At 44.9% G+C, this 21,313-nt stretch overlaps 1 protein-coding gene across 1 annotated transcript in view; it reads right to left on the bottom strand.

Moving 5' to 3' along the window:
• The window catches only part of Vwf (von Willebrand factor), a 162,995-nt gene that overhangs the window by 25,134 nt on the left and 116,548 nt on the right, over positions 1-21,313 (bottom strand). The window contains exons 37-46 of the mRNA XM_027951103.3: positions 20,811-21,152; positions 18,785-18,984; positions 12,753-12,855; positions 12,257-12,331; positions 10,652-10,756; positions 10,218-10,423; positions 7,699-7,848; positions 3,434-3,544; positions 1,011-1,191; positions 160-200 (exon numbers count right to left, since the gene is read on the bottom strand). Coding sequence (XP_027806904.2) covers positions 160-200; positions 1,011-1,191; positions 3,434-3,544; positions 7,699-7,848; positions 10,218-10,423; positions 10,652-10,756; positions 12,257-12,331; positions 12,753-12,855; positions 18,785-18,984; positions 20,811-21,152 — 1,514 coding nt within the window. The remainder of the gene's footprint in view (positions 1-159; positions 201-1,010; positions 1,192-3,433; positions 3,545-7,698; positions 7,849-10,217; positions 10,424-10,651; positions 10,757-12,256; positions 12,332-12,752; positions 12,856-18,784; positions 18,985-20,810; positions 21,153-21,313) is intronic.

Raw genomic sequence — 21,313 nt, forward strand, 5'->3', positions numbered from 1 at the left:
CAGCTCCAGGTGCCTAGAAATGCACAGGCAGTACAAAATGCAGTGTGGGGTAGTTCTCACAGGTTTCTTTCATTTCCACTTCAGAGTGACTGGGTTGCCCGCCCTGAACTCCCTTCCCTGTCCTCACCAGTTGCTCCAGAGAAGAGGACAGCAGCTTACCCCAATGATGGTGCCATTGAGCATGCAGGCCTCCACAGGCTCTGCAGGAGAGAGAAGCACAGAATGTGAGTGCAAACACACCCTCCCAAAACCAGGCACAGGCCTGTTCCCCTCAGGGACTTCCCTTCCACGGGCCAGCCTCCCTCTGTGATCTGCTGGTCCTTCTCCCTGGTCAACTCCCATGCACTGTGGGTCCCACAGTGGCCTCCTTTCCCACTTCCTGGAAAGGAAGCAAAGGGCTCCCTGGTTCCTCACCACCCGGCCTGCAGTGAGAAGAGCCTCATACATTCTCAAAGGATGGTGCTTGTCTATGTGAATTTATATTTAAGGTATAGATGGGAAGGTGTTTGAGTTTATTAAAGAATAAAATTCTACTCTTGGAATTTTTAGTCCCAAGAGAAACTCTCATAGAGAATTCAGAGCAAAGTGATGGCAAGCATTGGGTTTTGTTGCTGATTCCATTAGTTCGTCTGCTAGCTCGGTTAGGGGTGCCCAGTTGAAATACTTTTCCCTCAGTGAAGCAATGCAGCATGATTGAAAAGATGATCTCCAGAATCAGAGGAGCCGGGGTTCAAATCCCAGTTCTACCACTCAATAACACCATGACAACTGTATGCAGTAATGACAAGGAGCCATCATTGGAGCACAGAGCTGAGCACACAGTGACCTCCAGGAAACTGTTGTTTCTCTCCTTTAATTTACTGTCACAAGTGCATTAGGAACAGATGGGAAGATTTTGGTCCTGCCCATTTCCCTGAGTTGCTAACAAGACAAAGAATTCAGGAGCCAAAAGAGGAAAGAGTTTGAAGGAGGGTCCAGGCCCAGCCCAGGCTCTGGCCAGCATGCCTTACCGCAGCGACAGTTGGGGCAACACTCTGTGGTCTTACAGCTCAGTTGGAAGCCCATGGGACAGGTGGGAACTTCCAGCTGGGGACAGGAAACGTTCCTCTGTTGCACAAAGACCTCCTCCTTCACTCGGACACACTCGTTGATGAGGCAGGGGTTCTCAGGCACAGCCCAGTGAGAGCCAACCTGCAGAGTACCAGAGGTAGTCAAAATGAGCCAGGCAAGTCTTGGGCCCAAGGTCCCAAAGGCAGTGTACTGTTCACAGGGAGCTGGTTGGGCCCAAAAGGTGAGCTCCAGTTCAGGATCCAAGTCGCACTCACAGGGTAAGCCACAGAGGGAATCCACGGGGTTCATCTCAGTGAGTCAAAGTCACCTTAAACAAGATCCTAGAGTCAAGTTTCCCCTACAGCCACCATCATCAACCCCATGAGTTAAGCCAAGGGACGCTCTCTGCCATCCTCATTATTGGCTCTGAGCTAAGATCAGAGACTTAATGGCAAGAAGCAGCAGTGTGGGCTGACAGAGAAGAGAGGCAGAGAGGAAGTCCAACCATTTCCCAGCCTAGTGCTACTTTCCTATTCATGTGGGGAGATGGGGAGATGGCAGGAGGCTGGAGATGCTGGCCCCAGGTCCCTACAGCACTGCAATCTGTTCCTGAAGCTCCTGGGCCTGCAGATGGGGAGCCTGCATCAGAGATTGGCTCCATAGCAAAGAGAACTGAAAAGGCCCCAGACCATGGTCCAGAAAAGTCTCCAGGAGATTCTGCCTACAAAAAGCCTTAGAAGGAGCGTTGTCTGAGTGGGCGGCATCCAGACACATTGCCTCGCTCTGTCCACCTCAGGTCTTGGCCTACTTCCCCCAACCCTTGATCACTTTCTTCTTGTTCCAGATGAGGAGCAGAAGATGCCAGATACTTACAGCATTCTCTCCACTTCCTATTCTGACTCACCATGATTAAACCTTCTTACTTCAGGCCTCTGTTGAGCCTTGGCCATGGGCCCCACTAAGAGAACCCTTTCCTGCTCAACCCACCGGTCCCTGACATGCTCCCAGCAGCAAAACTACTGCCACACCCAAGTCTTATAGGTAAGATGGAGACTCAAGTTGGAGAGAGACACTCAGGTTACCTTGTGTCTTGCAAACACTGATGTGGGACAGGGCTGTGTGAGCCTTGGGATGGGACATTAAAGACAGGGAAGGGGCAGAATACTGAGCTCCAAAGGGATCAGCATACAGCCACCACTAAAATGGACCAGCCTCTGATCTGAGCTGGCCTTGCCTCTGGGTAAGAGGGACAAAGCCTGCCTCAGTCCAGGATGGATGGGAGACAGAAAAACTAATAGGGTGGCAAAGGGGGACACACAGAAGGGAAATCCAAACATAAATTGGATTCTAAGGGGTTAGTAGACACTCAACTGAAAAACTCAATGAGTCATTTGGGTCTCTCTGAGGAGGAGAATGGTGATGGGCTTGGGTTGGAGATGGACCTATCTGGGGCAAGACAATTAACCTTTTGCCTTCCTTTCTACTGAACAAAAAATATTAGTCTTACCAGAAGGAGCCAGAGGGGAAGGCCCATGTGGATCCCTTACATTACCTGTCCCTGAGGCTGCCAGGGCTTAACACTCCCGAGATATTCCTTCTAATCAGAAGAAAAGATTTGTTGTGTCCTGGCATCAAGACTGAAATTCCCCAAGAGCAAATCCTCTGTGATTAGGAAAATGGCTCGATAAGCACCCAAGTCAAAGTGAGCACGGTGGGGCCCAAGGGAGACAGCTAAACTGCTGTACATTAGAGGAAGGAATCTGGCTGAGTTGGGGGCTGGACAAGGGAATAAAAGAGTGGGGAACTGGAGGGTCAACAGCATGGCAAGATACCATACCCATACCTCCAGAAATAGCAGAGGGACTTTGGAAACCGAGATATTGTTTGCTCCCCTGAGTTACAAATTTCTCCACCTCCTTAAAACCATCAGGGAGGTTTCAATGGAAATTAGTGAAAAGGCCTGAGGCCTGGGTTGCTGTGGCATCAAACAGTACTTGTAGCCTGTGGAGTTTTGGGAGGGGTGATGGGCCAACAACACATGCAGGATGGTGGAGCCATCCCTAAACCAACCACCCAGGGGATGCACGGCCTTAGATTCACAGGTGACAGGAGAGTACAAGTCCCCTGGGAGTTCATGGAACTCTCACAGAGGGCATTGGGTTCTTCGAAAAATCCATAAAATGGGAAGCCTGACCTAGCTTTTAAATAATAAGGTAAACCCCGCTGGTACCCAAATAATACCAACAGCTGGGTTAAACAGCCCATGGGGAAAGTGAAAGGCAGGGAGTGAGACGAAACCCAGGTTGACACTGGACCACAGAAAGGACTCCTAGGCTGGTCAGTTGCTGCCCTCCTTCCCACTCTCCCTAGGCTCTAGACCTACATTCTTCCAGTAAGACTGGGAGTCCCCCCGTGGTGATCCGGTCACCACCTCACAGGCAGATGGCAGGCACCTTCCACAGCATTCGCCTTCATGGAGGACATAGGTAGAGCCCTGGAAAAACAGAAAGAGCAGTCACAACAGGCCAGCAGCTAAGACACAGGTGTTCTTACCCCTGTTCATATGTACTGAGCCCTGGGGTTTGCAGAAACATTTGGACTAGAAATGCTCATCTTTGTTGCGCACTAGCCTAAGGACCATGTCAAGAAGTAGTTAGAAGCATCAACCATTGAACCACTAAGCTGGGTCTTACACCAGCTGAAGAGATTGAGCCTGCCCTTGTTAAGGTTTGCTTTTGAGACAAAGACCTAGTCCAACAGCTAACATAGTCTTTGCTGGGACCAAATCTAGGGCCCACATTGACTAGGGAGAATACGCAGGGCTGATCACTTCTACCAGGTGAATGCCCTGATCCCACCATTTCTTACCACTTGTATGGTTTGAACTTAAATGTTGAAGGCTTGATCATCAGCCTGTGACACTACTAGGAGGTGGTAAGACCTTTAGAAGATGTGACCCAGTGGAAGGAAGTTAGCTCATTGGAGGTGTGTCCTTGAAGGGGATATCCGGACCCCTGCCCTTCTGTGTCTCTCTCTCTCCCACTCCTTCCCAGCTGCCATGAGGTGAGCAGCTTTGTTCCACTATGAACTCCTTGACATATGTTCTGCCTCACATTAGGCCTCAAAACAATGAGCTAACTGTTCACGGACTGAATCTCTGAAACTGTGAACCAAAATAAACCTTTCTTCCTTTTAAGTTGTTTTCTCAAGTGTTTTGCCACAGCAACAGAAAGCTAATGTACCACTGTGAGGAGATGGGCTTTCCCTGAAAGTTACTTGACAATTACCTATAGTTAAGGGGTACAGTAAAGAAACAAAGAAAAAGAGTTCAACTTTCTCCAGAAAACCTAACAGGGAACCCAGTATCCTGGCAGTATGTTGGCTCATCTTGCCTCAAGTTCCTCCAAAGCATTAGGAATTTGGATCAAAACCTTCCTCTGAACATCTATGTAACAAACAATAGGCAAGACAATGAACGTGAGGAGCCATGGGCAAAGACCCAGGACAAGGCTTCAATTTGAAGCAATGTCCTTTAAGAGAGAAGCAATAACCTTGGCTGTCCAGGAGGGGTGGGGACGTGAAGCCTGCCTGGCTTCCCAAATGCACGCACAAGCAGAGCCAAATCAGAAGAGGCACACAACGTGGCCTCCCTCAGGACAGCGCAAGCACTCTAGAGACTTGGCTCAAGCCCACACCACGTCCGTGGGACCTGTTGACATCCCTACCCACGTCAGAGCAGTGCGCAGGAAGCTGTCCCCAGTCTTTTTTATCAGCTGAGATTTTAGTCATTTATTGTGCATTGAAGAGGTACTAAGTACCTCAAATTAGGATGATACACCACACATCCTACCATAAGGCTGAACATATGAAATGCCATAAAAGAAACAGACTCCAGGGAACCCTGAAGAGAGTAAGCAATACTCGGAGGGATCTGATGTCATTCCTATGAGCCTCGCTGTAGGAGTGATCTGAGGTGTGCACCCTGTTTGTCTTCTGCTGCATCCCACCGGGGGCAAGCACACTGTCAATGTCACAAATGATTCCCAGACCAAATACCTTGAACCCAAAGACCTTATCCATGTCTCACACTAAGATGCAGCTGACCATGCCACCAAAATTCCCATCTTTCCAAGATTCCCCTCCACACCACCAGCAACACCATTTACTTGCTGCACAACCACAGCTCGTCCTATATTTTCACCATTTTCTTTTCCCTTACTCCTCCAATGAGTATATCATGAGTATATTATCAATGTCCTATCAGACTACACATCTCAGACCCTTCCCCTTACTCTCTTCTCCACCCTGTTCTCTCTGTCAAATTACGCTAGGTGAATGTATGAATATACCACAATGCATTCCAATTTTATATGTTATAATTATAATGCATTGATTAAAAATAAATAAATAGGAGAAATACCAATATAAGAGAGAAAGGGAATTAGGAAGGAGAAAGGAAGAAATGAAAGGGGATAGTACTCAGGATTGAAATGCAGAAAACTATGTTATATGCACTAAAATTTTTAAGCCATTTTTTTAAATAATGGAGCTAAGTTGATCTAATATCCACCCAACCTGAAGATATACATCACCAGAAGATACATTCCTAATTAATGAGGCAGCATGATCCTTGAAGCATGGTTGCCATAACTGATATGGAAGTTGGAAACATGGAGCTTGGGTCCCTTGTCCCTGCTGAGGCCATCTGAGGAGCAGAGTCTGAAGACCTCTTCCCTCTCCCTGGACCACACTGGCCCTTGCAACACTGGAGTTGCCAGTGGCACTAGCCTAACAGAACAAGCCCCAGGCTCCAGTTCCTACTGGCATCAGATGAGCTAAGGAGCAGTAGCCAACTCCATTCCCTATGCTATTTCTTTGTTTCTTCTCTCTGATAAATGGGAAAAATAGCCTTCCCTCTTTTTCCTCCTGAGATACATCATGAGGATGAATAAAATATAATCATGTGCCAGAAAATGACATTTCAGTCAACAACAGCCTGGGTAATGACTGTGATCCCATAAAATTATAATGGACTCTCATCGCCTAGAGCTATCTGAGGCCAAGAGTTCCAGACTCTTTCCTCTTCCACTCATTTCCCTGACCTCTGTACCCATCTTCTTTTTGAGTTGCCTCCAGCACCACAGCGGACCACAGTGGACACCCAGGTTCATACCACATATAACCCTTGACTGGACCAGAGTGGGAACTGGACAGAGCTACCCATCCATGGGCTGAACGGAGCCCATTGAATCTCTTTCTAAAAAGTTAATCCATGGAACCCGGACTGACTAAGTCCGGTTGGACAGGAATGAGCCCGGGGTCTAAAAAGCCATGTGGAGTTGGAACCAGATTCCATAAACCTATACACAAATGAAATTTATAAGAAAGTACAATTTCTTCATAGAGGAAGCTGGTCTGCAGTGAGGAGCAGAAGCAGATGGATGGAGAGGAAAGACAGGGATTCATGGGACCCATGGACAGAAATGTCATGACCATTTGTCTCACCTTTTATTTCTAGGAGATTCCTCTATGTCTCTTCCACAAACTGTCTTTTTATTTTGGTTAGCTCAAGTGGGTTCTAGACTTTGCAATCAAAATTCCCTACTAAAACTAAGTGTATTGGGTGCCAACTTAATAAAAATGACCTCTAAACAGCACTCTCTTTGTTTGACAGCAAGATATTGCCATCACTTCCCATGACCTATGGAAGGGGATGGAGACCAAGGAGTTTCCATAATTTAGTGTTCCCAAAAGTCACACCTGGATTCCACAGTACCATCATCTCTCAAAGATGCCTCACAGTTCCACTCATCCTCGGTATCAGCAATGCAGGGAGAATGGCAGGTGACCTGACTGGCTCTCCCATTTCTGAATTCACTCCTAGACCCTCCCTTCTATCACCAAGCAGCATCAAGAGCAAGGCCTTCACTGCTGTTAGCATTTACAAAAGCATCCACAAGATGTATGTGCTTGCCTGCCCTGGAACTTCTTCCTTTAACATGACTATGATAAAAAGAAAGCAACAATAGCAATATGCCAACAAGCAGAGTTTGACCCACGATTCTCCATGAAGACTGTTGCTCCCTTCCTCTAAGGTCTGATCAGTCTTCAAGGTGCAAAACTAGGGGATCTTAGAGGTAGGCCACCACAAATTGAATTTGGGGAACACTGATCATGTTTCCTGTACCTCAAATTAAAAACACAGTCCCAAAGCCCACCATCCTATGTAGAAATGCTGTGGTGCCTTGAAACTTGAACAATCATAGAAAATTCAGAACATATGTCTACTCTGGGGATAAGCTAAGGTGGCGACTAAAAGTGGAAGAGAGAGAGAAAAATCAGGTCCTCTTCTCTGGGCATTTAATCTCTTCTACATCTGCTCAAACCAATTCTGCCAGTCCTCTGCGCCTAAGACCACACAGCAGGCATGGCCGTTAGCCAAGGATCAAATCATGGAAGGATGACACAGCAATTTTTCTCTCATGCTTCCTTCTTCTAACTCAGACCTATTCTCCTCCTCCTTCTTGCACTTTCTGGCTTTGAACCAGAGGTTACCACAGGGCCTTTCTTGCCCCCTTCTGGGATCCTCTCCCCTACTTTCCTCATCCAGTGGCCCCATGCAGTACGCAGCCTTTGTGTCCCACTCACCGGCAGACAACTGTCTTCACAGGGCTTCTGAGAGCACTGGGCCACGCGCAGCCCCATCACAGCATCTTCCATGTCCGTGCAGGTGCACACGTCACAGCCCTCCTCCCAGAACCGGCCCACAGGATAGATGGTGCCTCGGTGGACGCACACCTGCAGACACGAGGTTTCTGTGAATGAACTCATTGGATGCATTTAAGCAAGCGGTCAGTAACCATCTACTGTGTGGAAGCTGATCTAGGTGCTGAGGAAACAGCAAGAAATAAAGCTAGTCTGGTCTCTGCCTATGTGGAGGGGTGCTTCGGAGGTAGATTTTGTGTTCTTCCCTTCCCCGCCCACCAGCCTTAGAAAAGCCATCCCCAGCCCATCCTTGAGGGTGGTCCCTTGTAAGTCCTTCATGGTCCTCAGGATTGGATATAACAACTGGCTGCCTTGGCCCATTTTCATTACGGAACATTGAACTTCTTGTTAGGTCACACAAAAGCTATACCCAAGTTCTCAGACCCAGGAATGTCCTTGGACTTGAAACCCACCCACATCTGTCCCCTTAGGAGCAGACTGAAGTAAAAGAAGGTGGGGAGGTGCTATGAGTGTGTGAACCTCCCGCTCCCCGCACAGTGACAAGGAACATAAGAAGGAAAGATTCTGGAACACAGTACGGGCTATGTTTGAGAGAATGGATCTTATCTGGAAGAATCATAGGTTGTAGAAGAGACGAGAGATGAAATTACAAAGACTGGATGAAATTGGGACATTTAAAGCCAGGAATGTATGCTCAGGTGTAGTTTGTTGGAATGAGGTGTTAAAGAAGCTGTTTGATCCAGAGACAAGTTTTGAAATTTTGATATTAATCACAAGTATACCCTCAAAAACTATGCAGAACAGGTCTCCACCCTCATTTACTGATCCTACACCTACTCAGTCTTCTAGCTTCTGTGTAATGCACCTGTTCACCGAAATACCTTGTTCTTCTATTAAAATGTCTCCTAGAAAATGATCACCATTTAACCCAGAATCTTACCTCTCAGCTATCTCCAAGATACCTTAGCTCAAGCATTTACCCCCACCCCCTTACCTAAAGTAATTCTATTTCAGGGTAACCAAAAGTAGATGGGGAAATGTTCTATTGGAAGAATTCAAGCCAATAAATACATAATAATGAGTCAAGTAGATAAAAGTCACAAGTTTTCAAGTCCTCATGATATACTGATTCTTGAGCAACACCAATGACTATTAAAACTATCAGAAGGAATGGAGGTGGGATAAACTTCTTGATGTAGAAATAGACTGATATTACCTGAACTCAGTCTTATCATTAACGGTGGGCCAACTGGACATTATGTACTTCACGGTATGATGCCATAGGAGGTACACAGCACCATCTATGAGGAATTTTTGCCCCACCAAAATCAAATGTGCATGAAAATAATACCCTGAGTCTAATTTTTAGTTTAGTAGAAATAAAGTGTTTGGAAGAACATAGTAAACAACACCATGAGGAAGCTGTCAGCCAAATTGAGAGTGCATGACATCTTCTAGGACAAATGACCTGGCTTCTCCAATGAATTGAAGGCATTAAAAATGGGACTGGGGTTGCTATAGGTTAGAAAGACACAAGAAAGAAGGGCAAGGAGGAGGGGGCGAGAAGAGGAGCACCAGAAAGACCCATGAGGAGCAGCAACTGCTGCCTCCTAAACTTGCACCTGCGTCTCTAGAAGATGTGTGCTGGGAGACCTTGAGCTTGAAGAATCCAAAGAGGAACAGAGATCTAGAGCATTCCAGGCAACTGAGTTTTTGGTGTAGCCCTAAGGAGCTCCAGGGAGCTACTCTTTGTCACTCACCCTCAATCCAGCAGCTGTGACTGTGCTCCGGTCTTCCCGCTGAAGGCTCATTTCAAGTCCCACTCCCCAACACTCACTTTCCCTTCCCACTCTCCATCCTCATCCCCACCCCATCAATTCAGTCTTTCCCAACAGCTAATCTTAGTTGATATTTCAAGACTGCTATTTATATTTAGTATCTGTAGCAGCCACTGACACTTTATTTTTCAGTTGAGAGACTATTATCATATATACTAGTGAGATCATAAGTTGGGGACCATATCTTATATTTCTCACACAGCACCTGACACAGTACCAGTTCTGTCAGAACATAGTAGTTGCTCAGTAAACATTGGCTGGTCAATGGACAGAGGGAGGGATAGATGAATTGACAGCGATTAGCACATAAATAAACTACTAACTGATCTCTAAATGATACATGCAATCATATTTTTCCTTAGCTAACCTACAAACAAGCTTTTTAAAGGTAAAAACCATGATTGATTGTAACCATCTAGCCAAATACACAATAGATTCACTGTAAATAGAGTTAACTAAATTTAGGCGAGATGGAATTCTGATTCCACCCACCAACCTATGTAGTATTTGGTTTGAGCAGGAAGGGAGGGTTGAGTAGGTGCAAATCACCACTGAGGAGCAAGCGTTTGGTCATTATCCCTGCCAAAGGTGAGCTGTCCCTACCTTGTCAGGAAGGCAGGTGGTTGTGGTGCAGCCACAGTCGTTGGTGGCAGCTGAGGCCAGGTACCCAAGTGGGCAGCTCACAGTGGAGTTGACACAATTGCAGACACACTCATATTCATCACAGCACTGGGTCTTCCGAAGGGCAGGTGTCCGGTGTGGGGGGCAGGCAGGTGGGGACTCTCTTCTGCACTCCTCCTTTCTGCAGACTGAAGGGCATACAGGGCGACACCCTCAGTCCTGCCACACTGAGGACTGCACTCCGCCACAGTTCATACATATTCAGCTCTAACATGGTGTCCTGGGCAACTCCACACCCAGGTCAGACATTCACTTGCACCCAGCTCAGGGCTGCAGGATATTCAGTTATACCAAAAAGCAGTTAGTCTACAGAGAAATAGCAACACAAATACAAAGGAGAAAAGTGGAGGCCTCACCACAGGTAAAGTTGGGTCTGCACTCGCCAGGGTTGGTCAGTGTTGGCTGGAGCCCTCCTTCACAGGGAGGCACCGGGGGCAGGTCACAGCTCACCAGGTCACACACTGAGGGCCAGGAAAAGAGAGTTTCACACAGAGTTCTGAAGGGTGGTCCTTTTGTTACTGTGATGGGGAGTCTATGTTCCTATTCATGCAGACTCCTACAGTTTTAAGCAGATGATAATAATCAATAAAGATAGATAAGATAGAAATGGTGATAGAGAGCTGGGCACCGTGGCACATGCCTGTAATACTCAGGAGGCTGAGACAGGAGGATTGGGAGTTCAAAACCAGCCTCAGCTAAAACAAGGCACTAAGCAACTGTCTCTAAATAAAATAAAAAATAGGACTGGGGATGTGGCTCAGTATCCCCACCCCCAAAAAAAGAAAACAAATAATGATAAAGAGAGAAAAAGATGGGAGTGATGGATTAGATAGAGAGATGAGAGAGAGAGATTTACATAGGTACATAATCAGGTACAGAGATAGCCCTATGGTAAGCTCTTACTGACTGTTCTTTTCATCTGCTAGTACTTACAGATCTTAGCCCAGTCTGAATTCTCTAGACTCAGTTTCCCCCTCTGTAATATGGGAACTTTATTGGATTAGTCTGAGGATGTCATAAAATAATGAAAGTCAAGTGCCTGCATATTTTGGGCATTTAATAATGTCAATAAAATGAGGAACTCGAGCTAAATAGCCCTTCCAGTTTTCTCTACTCCTAACATCCTAAGATCATATTTTTTAAAAAAATTATTCTCAAGTCAGAGCTCCCTCTTGTATAAGAAGTCTCATTATTTCTGATAAATTTCACCAAAATAAATTTCTCAGATTACTGAAATTCTTTTCTAGACATTCTTTCTCCTTGGTCTATTTGCTCTCCCTTAAAGATTCACACCACTGCAAATTTTATAAGCCTGTGTGTTATGTCCTCCTCCATATAGTTCATAAGCACATTGTGAGGCACAAGAAGACGAGAGCTTTCCTGTCATGTGAACCTTCATTCCATCCACTCTGAGTTCATTGAGTTACACCTTCATTCGTTCCACCATGGACTTCATAGTTTGCAAGCCTATCATGTAACCCTCCATCATCTTGCTGAAGTCAAGGTGCCTGGGGATCTGGCCTTCTCTATATCTAGTGTCCTTAAAATCTTATTGAAAAGGACAATGGGATACTGCAGTATGCCTTTTTCTTCAGGAAATCTCTCTTGCCCCACCCTGCAGTAACCACCCCACCCTTTGATTAATGCTCTTAAATCTTGCATATAATACTGTACTTATGGGGGCTGGGAATGTAGCTCAGTTCTACAGTAGTTGTCCAACATGAGCAAGGCCCTGGGCTCAATCCCCAGTGGTAGTCCCCATGTACACATACTGTACTATAGAATTTTTCTAGGATGAAAATCTGGTTTTTCAAAGGTGTTAATTTTTGAAAATCCAGCCAGGCCTTACCCATGTACCTTCTCACACCCTGTGCCTGACAGCATATTCATGCTTTAGGCACTCAGGACATCATTCACCTGGGGTTTGGGGCCAAGAGGGACATGCAAGGTGGGACACATACCACACTCATACTCTGGGCAGCACTGGTCTGCATTCTGATGGAGACGGGCCACTTCACAAGAACCGCATGTGGGAGCTGGAGGATGAGAACAGTCACAAAAGTCAGAGAAATAAATAATGGCCCAGTCTAGAAAAGGGTTTCAAATGTTCCCATTCACAGAAAACCAGCACAGGCCCTGCACGGGAGTCCCACACAGATTCAGGACATGGCACCAGGACAAAATGAGTCTCCGCAGTATGTCCTGTTGACACCCTCAAAGTTATGCTCCAGGGTCTGATGCCAAGGTGGGGAATAGGACAGTGGGATTAGATCTTGGAGCATCTACTCCAGGTAAAAAACAGGACTCCAAGACCAACAGTGGGGAATGCAGGTTGGTCAAGAAAACCAGCCCTATTTATATATGGTCTGCCATGTCCATGTCTGAGATGGGATGGATGGAGGTGCCCCAAAGACCACTTCTTCCCCCAGGAGCACCTCGCAGAGAGAACTCACTTACCTTTGGTAGTGGGGCAGGGCTGCAACATGCACTTGATCTTGCGCTCACTGAGGCAGGTGCAGATCTGACAGGGCTGATTGTCTGGAACCCAGCTCTCTAGGAACTAAGGAGAAAATGAGATTTAGAAAAAGCACAGAACACGTCAGAGTGCAAAGCCCTGGAGTTTATGGACGTCAGTTCCCTCACCTCTGGCCCACTTTCCTGTCACAAGGGACCATTCCTGACCTATCCCTCTGTCAGAGCCACACAATGAACAAGTGAAAGGAGGCTGTGAGGTTCCGAGAGGCAAGATGCTAGAGAAACTTAGGGGTCGTGAGAAAGGCCCTTACCACACAGCTTTGCAAAGTCAGGGAGAAAGAACAAACTATAGATTTTAGAAAACTCCAGAACTTTCCCTAAAGCTTTCTCTGATAGTAGTACTGAAACCAAGCAAAGTAAGAAAATGAAAGCCCTGTGTCACACTGCTAGGCATTTCCCAAGCTGAAGGAGAAGTTGGGATGTAGCCTGGGAAGGAAATCCATTTACGTCTGGAATCAACTTGAGACAAGTGGGTAGAAAGAGTTGAGGAGAGGAAAAGACTCTTCAAACTGTTGATACTGTTGATGCCAGAACTGATCAGATCTGGGCACAGATCTCTGAGTCTTCAGATGAGGGTCTGCCCAGAGCATGAAGCGAGTTCCTCACAGTTGCACACAGCCCTACCACATAAGGAACCCTGAACTCCAGCATGGGCTTCCTTCCTCCATGGAAGACGAGGGTGCTCAGCCTGCCCCCAGGACTGCTGTGAGGAGTGGACGCTGTGATTAGTTCAGGGCATGCTGCAGAGCGATGAGCTCCACAAATAGGGATGCAGAGTTAGGACTTGGTCTATCTCTGTATTCAGATATCAGATTAAATTTAAACTTAAAATCAAATTCAAGCTAAATTGCCCCTGAAAAAAAACACATTCTTATCCAGCAGCTCAAAAGCCTCTAAAACATCACCAGGTTGAGAAAGTCCCACTTACTCTTTCTGCTTCCACAGTTAGCTAGAAAGAAGGAAGATCAGAGATCTCCAGGTGAATCACCCTCCCCAAGGAGTTCCCTCCTCCTTCAGGGTGAGACCCTCAGAGCTGCTCTGGTCACTTGTCACTCAAACTGCAACAGCTAACATTTCAACGCCATCTTCTGTGTGCCACTGTTTCAAGGGCTTTATCTAAATCACTCACGTCATCCCTACATTTTTTTAATTTGTTCTAATTAGATACACAGGACGCATAATGCATTTTGACACAAATGGAGCACAACTTCTCATTCCTCTGGCTGCACACAATGCAGAGTCACACCAGTCATGCAATCACATATGTATATAGGGTAATAATGTCTGTCTCATTCCACTGTCCTTCTCATCCCCACACCTCCACTTTTTGAATGATAAAGCTAAGGCACTCGCTCAGGATTACGTAGTACAAGCAACAAAGCTACAATTCAGACCCAGAATTCATATTTTTAACCACTGTGTTCTGTACCTCAAATAGTGACTAACATTAAATATATTCAAGATATTTCTCTAAGGGTTTTACATCCATTACTTTATCTTCCTTATAATAACTCTATGGGATAAGTACTATCATTATCTTGTATAAAATGATGGAATTGAGATACTGAGAAATTAAGTAACTTAACCAGGTCGCATATTGAGGATTTGAACCCAGCATTCAGTTTCCAGATGCAACAGATTTAGCTGCTGTACCATAACTACCTCTCATCCAGAGCCACAGCATCTACCCTGGGCAGGTTTGGACACACTTGTCTGGGATCAGTCCCAAAAACTAATAAAAGAGTTGAGGAAATAAAGCTCATCCATGAAAAGTTGAATGAGAGAAATAATTTATGATATGCGCATGCTGTGGAACACTATTTAGCAATGAAAAATAACCATCTAATTAGACACACAACCTGTATGAATCTCAAAAGCATTATGCCAAATGAAAAAAAGCCAGGCACACTGCCTGATTCTACATATATAAAATTCCAAAAACTATAAATGAATCTATAGTGACAGAAAGCAGACCATCAACAAAAAAATTAATAAAAATTAAAAAGAAAGCAGACAGACTAGTGGTTGTCTAGAGTTAGGGGATGGATTTAGAAGAAGACAAAAGGAAACTTTGAGGCTAATGGAAATCCATCACCTTGATTATGATGATGGTTTTATGGATGAACACATGGGTCAAAATCCTTCAAATTGTACATTTTAAATATGCACATTATATCTCAATAAAGCCATTTTCAAAAATGAAAAACACATAAGCATAAAGAAAATTTTCATGAGGGATGGGTGATTAGAGATGTGTCACAAAGACAATGCTTATGAAGCCTGGGAAGGACCTCGCAAAGAGGAAGAGGAAAGAAATTGCAGGTGGGAACTGAATGAAGAAGGGTAAAGAGGAAGGAATGTCCTTGTGGGCAAGCAGGGCTGGGCCTGGTGGTGGCCTGGGCACAGCATGGGGAGGCAGGTGGGATGAGGACCTGATTGCAGCTCTGTGATTATGATCCTACAGAGCTTTACGGAGAATCAAATTAAATGATCCTTTTCCTGGATTACAATGCCAGGCGCAGAATAAGGAGTTTGCACTTAACTCCATAAGCAAGGAGCTGCCCTGAAGGTCTGCAGCAGGACCCTGCCTCAGACGGAAGCATGTTAAAGACAAAGTTGGAGATGGCGAGCAGGCTGCAGAAGAGAAGACTTCAGGGCCCTAAAGACATCCGACAGTGGCCACAGCGCTGGTGTTCCAGGGCTTCTCCAAGGGCTGGGAAGATCCAGGACAGAAATACAGGGTTCTCTATCCTGAAAGTGTGCAATTCTAAAATAGATGTCTAAAAGCAGGTGTTCATCATCCTTCTCCAGGGTTTTTGGTCTTCCCAGGAGGTTTAAAGAAAACCCACCAAAGACAGGGCACAGAATCAATGGCCCCCAACAAAGCTAAGGATGAGTAAGCTTGCTGGAGGCCGCTCTACTAGCCTGGCCAGGCTACACAGCAAACCTGCCAGCAGAGGGCACTCCTGCACAGGCCCATGCCAAAGGTTGCCTGTCCTCTGCCAGGTTGCAGGCAGACGCATGACTACCATCTGAACAGACCAGGTGGAGGAGCCAGCTGCAGGTCATAGTAAATAGAGATGCCACAAGATGCCTACCTGGAGTATGGTTGGGAAAAACCAAAATCTTCAAAGCTCAAAGCCAGAGAAGGGACACACAAGTCATACACCACCCACCACTGTGGAGCCTGAGAATTTGAATGAATGCAAATGAATGAGCCCTATCGCAGCACAGCAGAGACTGAGGGAGAGGTAAGGAGGTTCCTAGCTATGGGCTTCCCGGTGAAGGATGCAGTTCTCCCTGAGTTGACATAGGGCCTGCCAGCATGGTGTCCCACCACCAGCTCCACAGAGAGGGACAACCTGTGGTGGCTTCTAGTCCCTTCTGTGCCCGCTATAAAGGCTTGTATCTTTGGAGCACATTTTGTAAAACAAACAAGAGCTATGGAAACTGATAAATATTTTACCCTTCCAAAGTAACTATAATAGATTTATACCATGGTTTATTTCCCCAAAGGAAGATTTTTCTGAGCTTTTCATTTTTTTCAGTTAAAAAATTCCCTTAATGGAAATGTTCTTCATATTAGAATTTTAGTCTTTCTCTGCTTTGAAAGTAGAAGCTGAAAACACAGGTGGTTGGACAAGATATGTGTTTTCACCCATTTAAGCTATATTTTCTGAACAACTAAAACTGGCTGTGTTCTCTGCAAAGCTTTTGATTAATTTTATGTTACTTGATTTTTAAAATATATTTATAAGGTTGTTTCTATGTCCAAAAGATTGCGCTATTTGGATGGATTCCTTACACAATCCAATGCCTATTCTAATGTTTTGTACTGAAGGTGAGGAGAGGAGAAATAGAGTGAGAGGAGTGGAGAAGGGGGGGGCTGGAGATGCAAGACAGGAGGATAAAATTCACAAGCTCCCTACTTTCAGGGCCCTAAAGACACCTGACATTCATGGAGCCAGAAACACTTAGCAAATGAGTTTACTTCTCATCACAGAATACCAAAGACAAGGGTAGAGACCAGTTCTGCCTCCTTCTGAGAGGAAGCACTAGGCCCCTACCAGAAAAACCAATCAGGAATTACCACTAAGCGCTAGCACCATATGTAAATGCTACACATCATTTGAGCCCTGTGGGAGTCTAAGAGCTGTGCAAATCAAGGAGAGAGATGTAAGGTTTTTGTCAACTCACTTGGGGAATATTATGTACAGCCAATTGCTTAGTTTGGCAAATTAAAAGATGGCGGTAAAATCTGACTGGGCTTCTCTCCTGGCTCTTCTGTTCCACATTGAGAACAAATGGGGTCCACTGTGATGAAGTCCAACAACTAAACTATAACAGATGAGATCCATTCAAGTAGTACCCTAATAAGTAGACCCATTCAAGTAGTACCCTAACTGATCTCAGTGCAACTGATGCCCATGCTTATACAACTGTACTGAGATCAGTGGCTGGGCTGGAACACTACGGGATGACCTTCTGCTATAAGTGGGAGTCCCAGCCTTATAACTTCATGCCATGCGAGCCTCAGCTTTTCCATCTTTCAATAGGACATGTGATAAGGATCCTACAGAGCTTTGGGAAGAATCAAATAAAATGATCCATTTCCTGGCTCACAATGTCAGGGACAGAATAGTGTAGTTATTGTAGTTACTGTTTTCAACATTTCCTATGGTTGGTTGACTAACTTTACCACAAAAGTTCTCCTAGTTGTGACTAAACACAGAGATAAGTCACCAAACCTGGTCCTCTCAGTAATGTTAAAAGTTCTTCTTAGTGATTTTGGAAGTGTTAGATCATGAATGCAGACAGGATCATAGAACACATTCACCTTTCCTAAAAGCCAAATGGGTTCTACCTCTATCTTGCTTGGTAGTATCTCTGTCAAGGGTGAGGGCCAGACCACTGCCCACATTCACATAGGCACAGACACACATAAGCCCCAGATCCTTTAAATACACATGGTATCAGCTTGGAAGAGATATGCTGTCATTTCAGACCAAGAAGGGGGAGTCTGCTAAACTCTGCCAACTGTTCTTTCCAAGTGTTCTAATTAACTCCTGCAGAGCTAAATAAATAAATAAAAACTTATGACTCAATAGCTCCAAGCTAATCAGTCCAAAAAAGATGTACTAAAATGGCAATTCCATATGATAGAAAGAACAAGATCTTTGAGGTCAGATGGAACTTCAAAATCTGAGTCCAACTCCCATTTCTGTCACTTACAAACTGTGCATATGGGCAAGCTACTAAGCTCTTTAAGACTTCTTCATAGGGTTTCATAATTCTTCATAGGGCTTCTGTGAGTATTTATAAGTAATAGAGGATATCCTGATATATTCTATGGAATTCTAGTCTACAGGAATGTTACACACACACACACTCACACACAAACTGCATGATTAAATAAGTTGAAGAAACAAAAATCCTCTTAAATATTTGCAATATACATTAGCACCCCAAAAGTGCTGAAGTATCCTGCAATAAAGAAATGTGATAACTATGTTTAGCTAAGTATTTTTTCAACTCATTTGGCCACAGTAACTGTTAATATCTTGCAAAAAAAAAAAAACCACCTTTGAAAAACAGTGAGAAAATTTATACATGGTGGGTTAGCATAATCAAGGTATATAATATAATCTGAATAACGTCAGGCATCACCATATAAAATATTCATTTTCTTTTCCCTCCTGAATTCCTATATCATTCTATGTACATGAATATGATCATAAAATAATAGTAATAATGTGAGAATAACACTTTGTGTTTGATTGCCCAGCTAATACATGACAGGCCCAGAATTTCAACCAAAATCTATCTGAATCCAAAGCCATTATGTAATACTGCCTCCCTATCCCTCCATGATCCCCTTAGGAGTTGACCTCCTGCAGAAGTTGGCAGGAGCCTGGGAAGCCATCCCACAGCAGGTGAAAGGCCAAGGCTACTACCTGGTGCTGGACTCCATCCTCCCCAACACACTGAGTGCAGGCCTCCTCAGGGACACAGCTGCCTTCCAGCATGACTTGGTGTGGGGGACAGAAGCAGCCTTCCGAGGGATGGTCCCCACAGGAGCTCGTATTGCCATCACAGTGCCGGAGGCAGCCATGCTCACAGTGGTTGTACACGAAGGACTGTGGGCATGACATGGCTGCAGACAGAGAAGGAAGTCACTCTCAATGGCACACACCAGAGGAAAACACAGACGCAGCTGATTCAAGGTGTTCAATCATCTGACAAACTTGCTACAGCAGAGATGACAACTTTTCACCAATGTTCGTTCTCTCCATCTTCCATAGAAATGGAACTTTCAGCTGTATACACAACCACCCAGAATAAAGAGCTCATTTCCCAACATCCTTTGCAGCTAAGTGTGGTAATACGATTAAATTCTGGCCAATGAGCTATAAGAGGAATGTAGTATCCTGTGGCAGCCTCCAAAAATCATTTTTAAAAGACAGCTGTGTGTGCATGCCGTTTGTTCCTTTTCTCTCCTTCCCCATGGAACACACAAATGATAACTAGAGCTGCATCTTAAACCAGGCAGAAAAAGATCACCCTCAGGTGAACCCCAGAATCACTTGATATCACCTTCCTCTGATCATCCATATGACAGAGAATTTTATTTCTCAGCTACTTGCAGCCAAATTGAATCCTAACTAACTAAGTGAACCCATGCATCCTTAGCAAGCTTTGTGGCTTTTTCTTTGGAATGCAGATGTATGTGACGCTTTAAAATTCTCTTAAAATTAAAAAAAAGAATCCATAGCAATGAAGAGTGGCCTTGGGAGAGAGGCTACAAGGTGATTCACTGTCGTTCTCACCCTGTTGGCAACTACCTCACACACCCAGATAGAGAGGATTTCCAAAGATTTTCAAAGAGTTGGAGCACAATGAATAGCCAGGATATGCACAGAGAAATTAGCAAACAAAAAAGGTTCTTCCATGGTGTGACTCTTCATTGTGTATAACCAGAGATATGAGAAACCATGCTATATATATGTAATATGAATTGAAATGCATTCTGCTCTCATATATAACAAATTAGAATATTTTTTTTAAAAAAAAAAAGGTGCTTACAGTAACTTAGATACAAGAACATGCTCCTTGACTTCAGGAGATTAAGAGGAGGAAGTGTCATCCACATGGACTCAAAAAAATCAGAACTCAAAGGAACCTGGGGGCAGTCTTGCCCAACTCTCTCATTCCACTGTGCAGAAACTGAAGCCCAGAAAGACTAAGAAAACAGCCAATCACCAGTGAACTAAGACTAGGATGCCCAAGTCCTCCAGCCCCAGTTACAACTGCTGACAGCTTTATAATAATGAACTCCAGCTTGCTTAATTCCAATTAAAAAAAAAGAAAGAAAGAAAGTCAGCCATTATATTTGATACAGATTGAGGGTGTTTAAATTCAGTGTTCTTTTCACTCCCGCACCTCTTGAGGGTAGGATTCATATCTAATTCATTTGGTATCCCCCACATTTTAAATGACAAATAAATGCCACATTCAAGTAGGAAAGCTGACCTTGAGGGGAAGACAGCTACACTAGCAATCCTGTGGTGTTTGTAATTGAGCATCTTCTTAGTAACCGAATGGCAAAATTCCATTCACACTTCAAAATCCAGCTCAGGCAAAGCCTCCTCTGTGAGCTTTGGCTATGGCTTGGTGAAACTTCAAATTCATTGTGACTGGTTATATAGTACTGCTGATGTGTAGTGTCTAATACGTTGAATTCACATTTGTTTGAATTATAGAATACTAATAGAAAGGATCATCTTTGATTTATATAGAACCCTACATTCAAAGTACTTATATATCTATCATCTTACCTGATTCTTTTTTGAATCCTAAGGAATAAGAAATATAGGGATTTTGATCTTCATTAGGCAGAAAAGAATCTGAGGCCCAGAAAGGTTGAGAGAGACCACAGTTAGTTGCCCTCCAGGACTTGTAAGAGCACATAAGGGAACTCACCACAGAACTCAGGTGTCCTCCAATCCACACAGACCCCATTGGTCCGACAGAGGTGGGCATAAGAGGCAATCACCTCACACACTCGCTCCCGGTGGCAACCGTCCTGCTGGCAGATGGCATAGAACGTGGCTGGGGCAAGGACCTTGTGGCACTCAGCAAACAGGGCTGAGAGGAGGACCTGGCAGTGGGAGCTGTCAGAGACAGGACACTGCTCCTCAGGAACCGACTGGCACATCTGCCCTGGCTGCTGCACTGTCCATTCCTGGACGAGCGTTTTCCAGTCTGTGGTGACTGTGCCATCCCTCAGCATGAAGTCGTTGGCCCCATTCTCATCACAGATCCCTAGAGAAAAAGGAACGAGTTAGCAGTCATACAGGCCACCACGCTGACGCTGGAGACCTGGCCATTCTCCACCCCACCAGCATCTGAACATTGTGATGGGGTACTGGCCACTAGACCCAGAAACCCTCCATCCAAGAACCCTGAAAGTACAATGCATAAGA

This window comes from Marmota flaviventris, chromosome 3 (assembly GCF_047511675.1).
Source record: "Marmota flaviventris isolate mMarFla1 chromosome 3, mMarFla1.hap1, whole genome shotgun sequence".
Taxonomy (NCBI): Eukaryota; Metazoa; Chordata; class Mammalia; order Rodentia; family Sciuridae; genus Marmota; species Marmota flaviventris.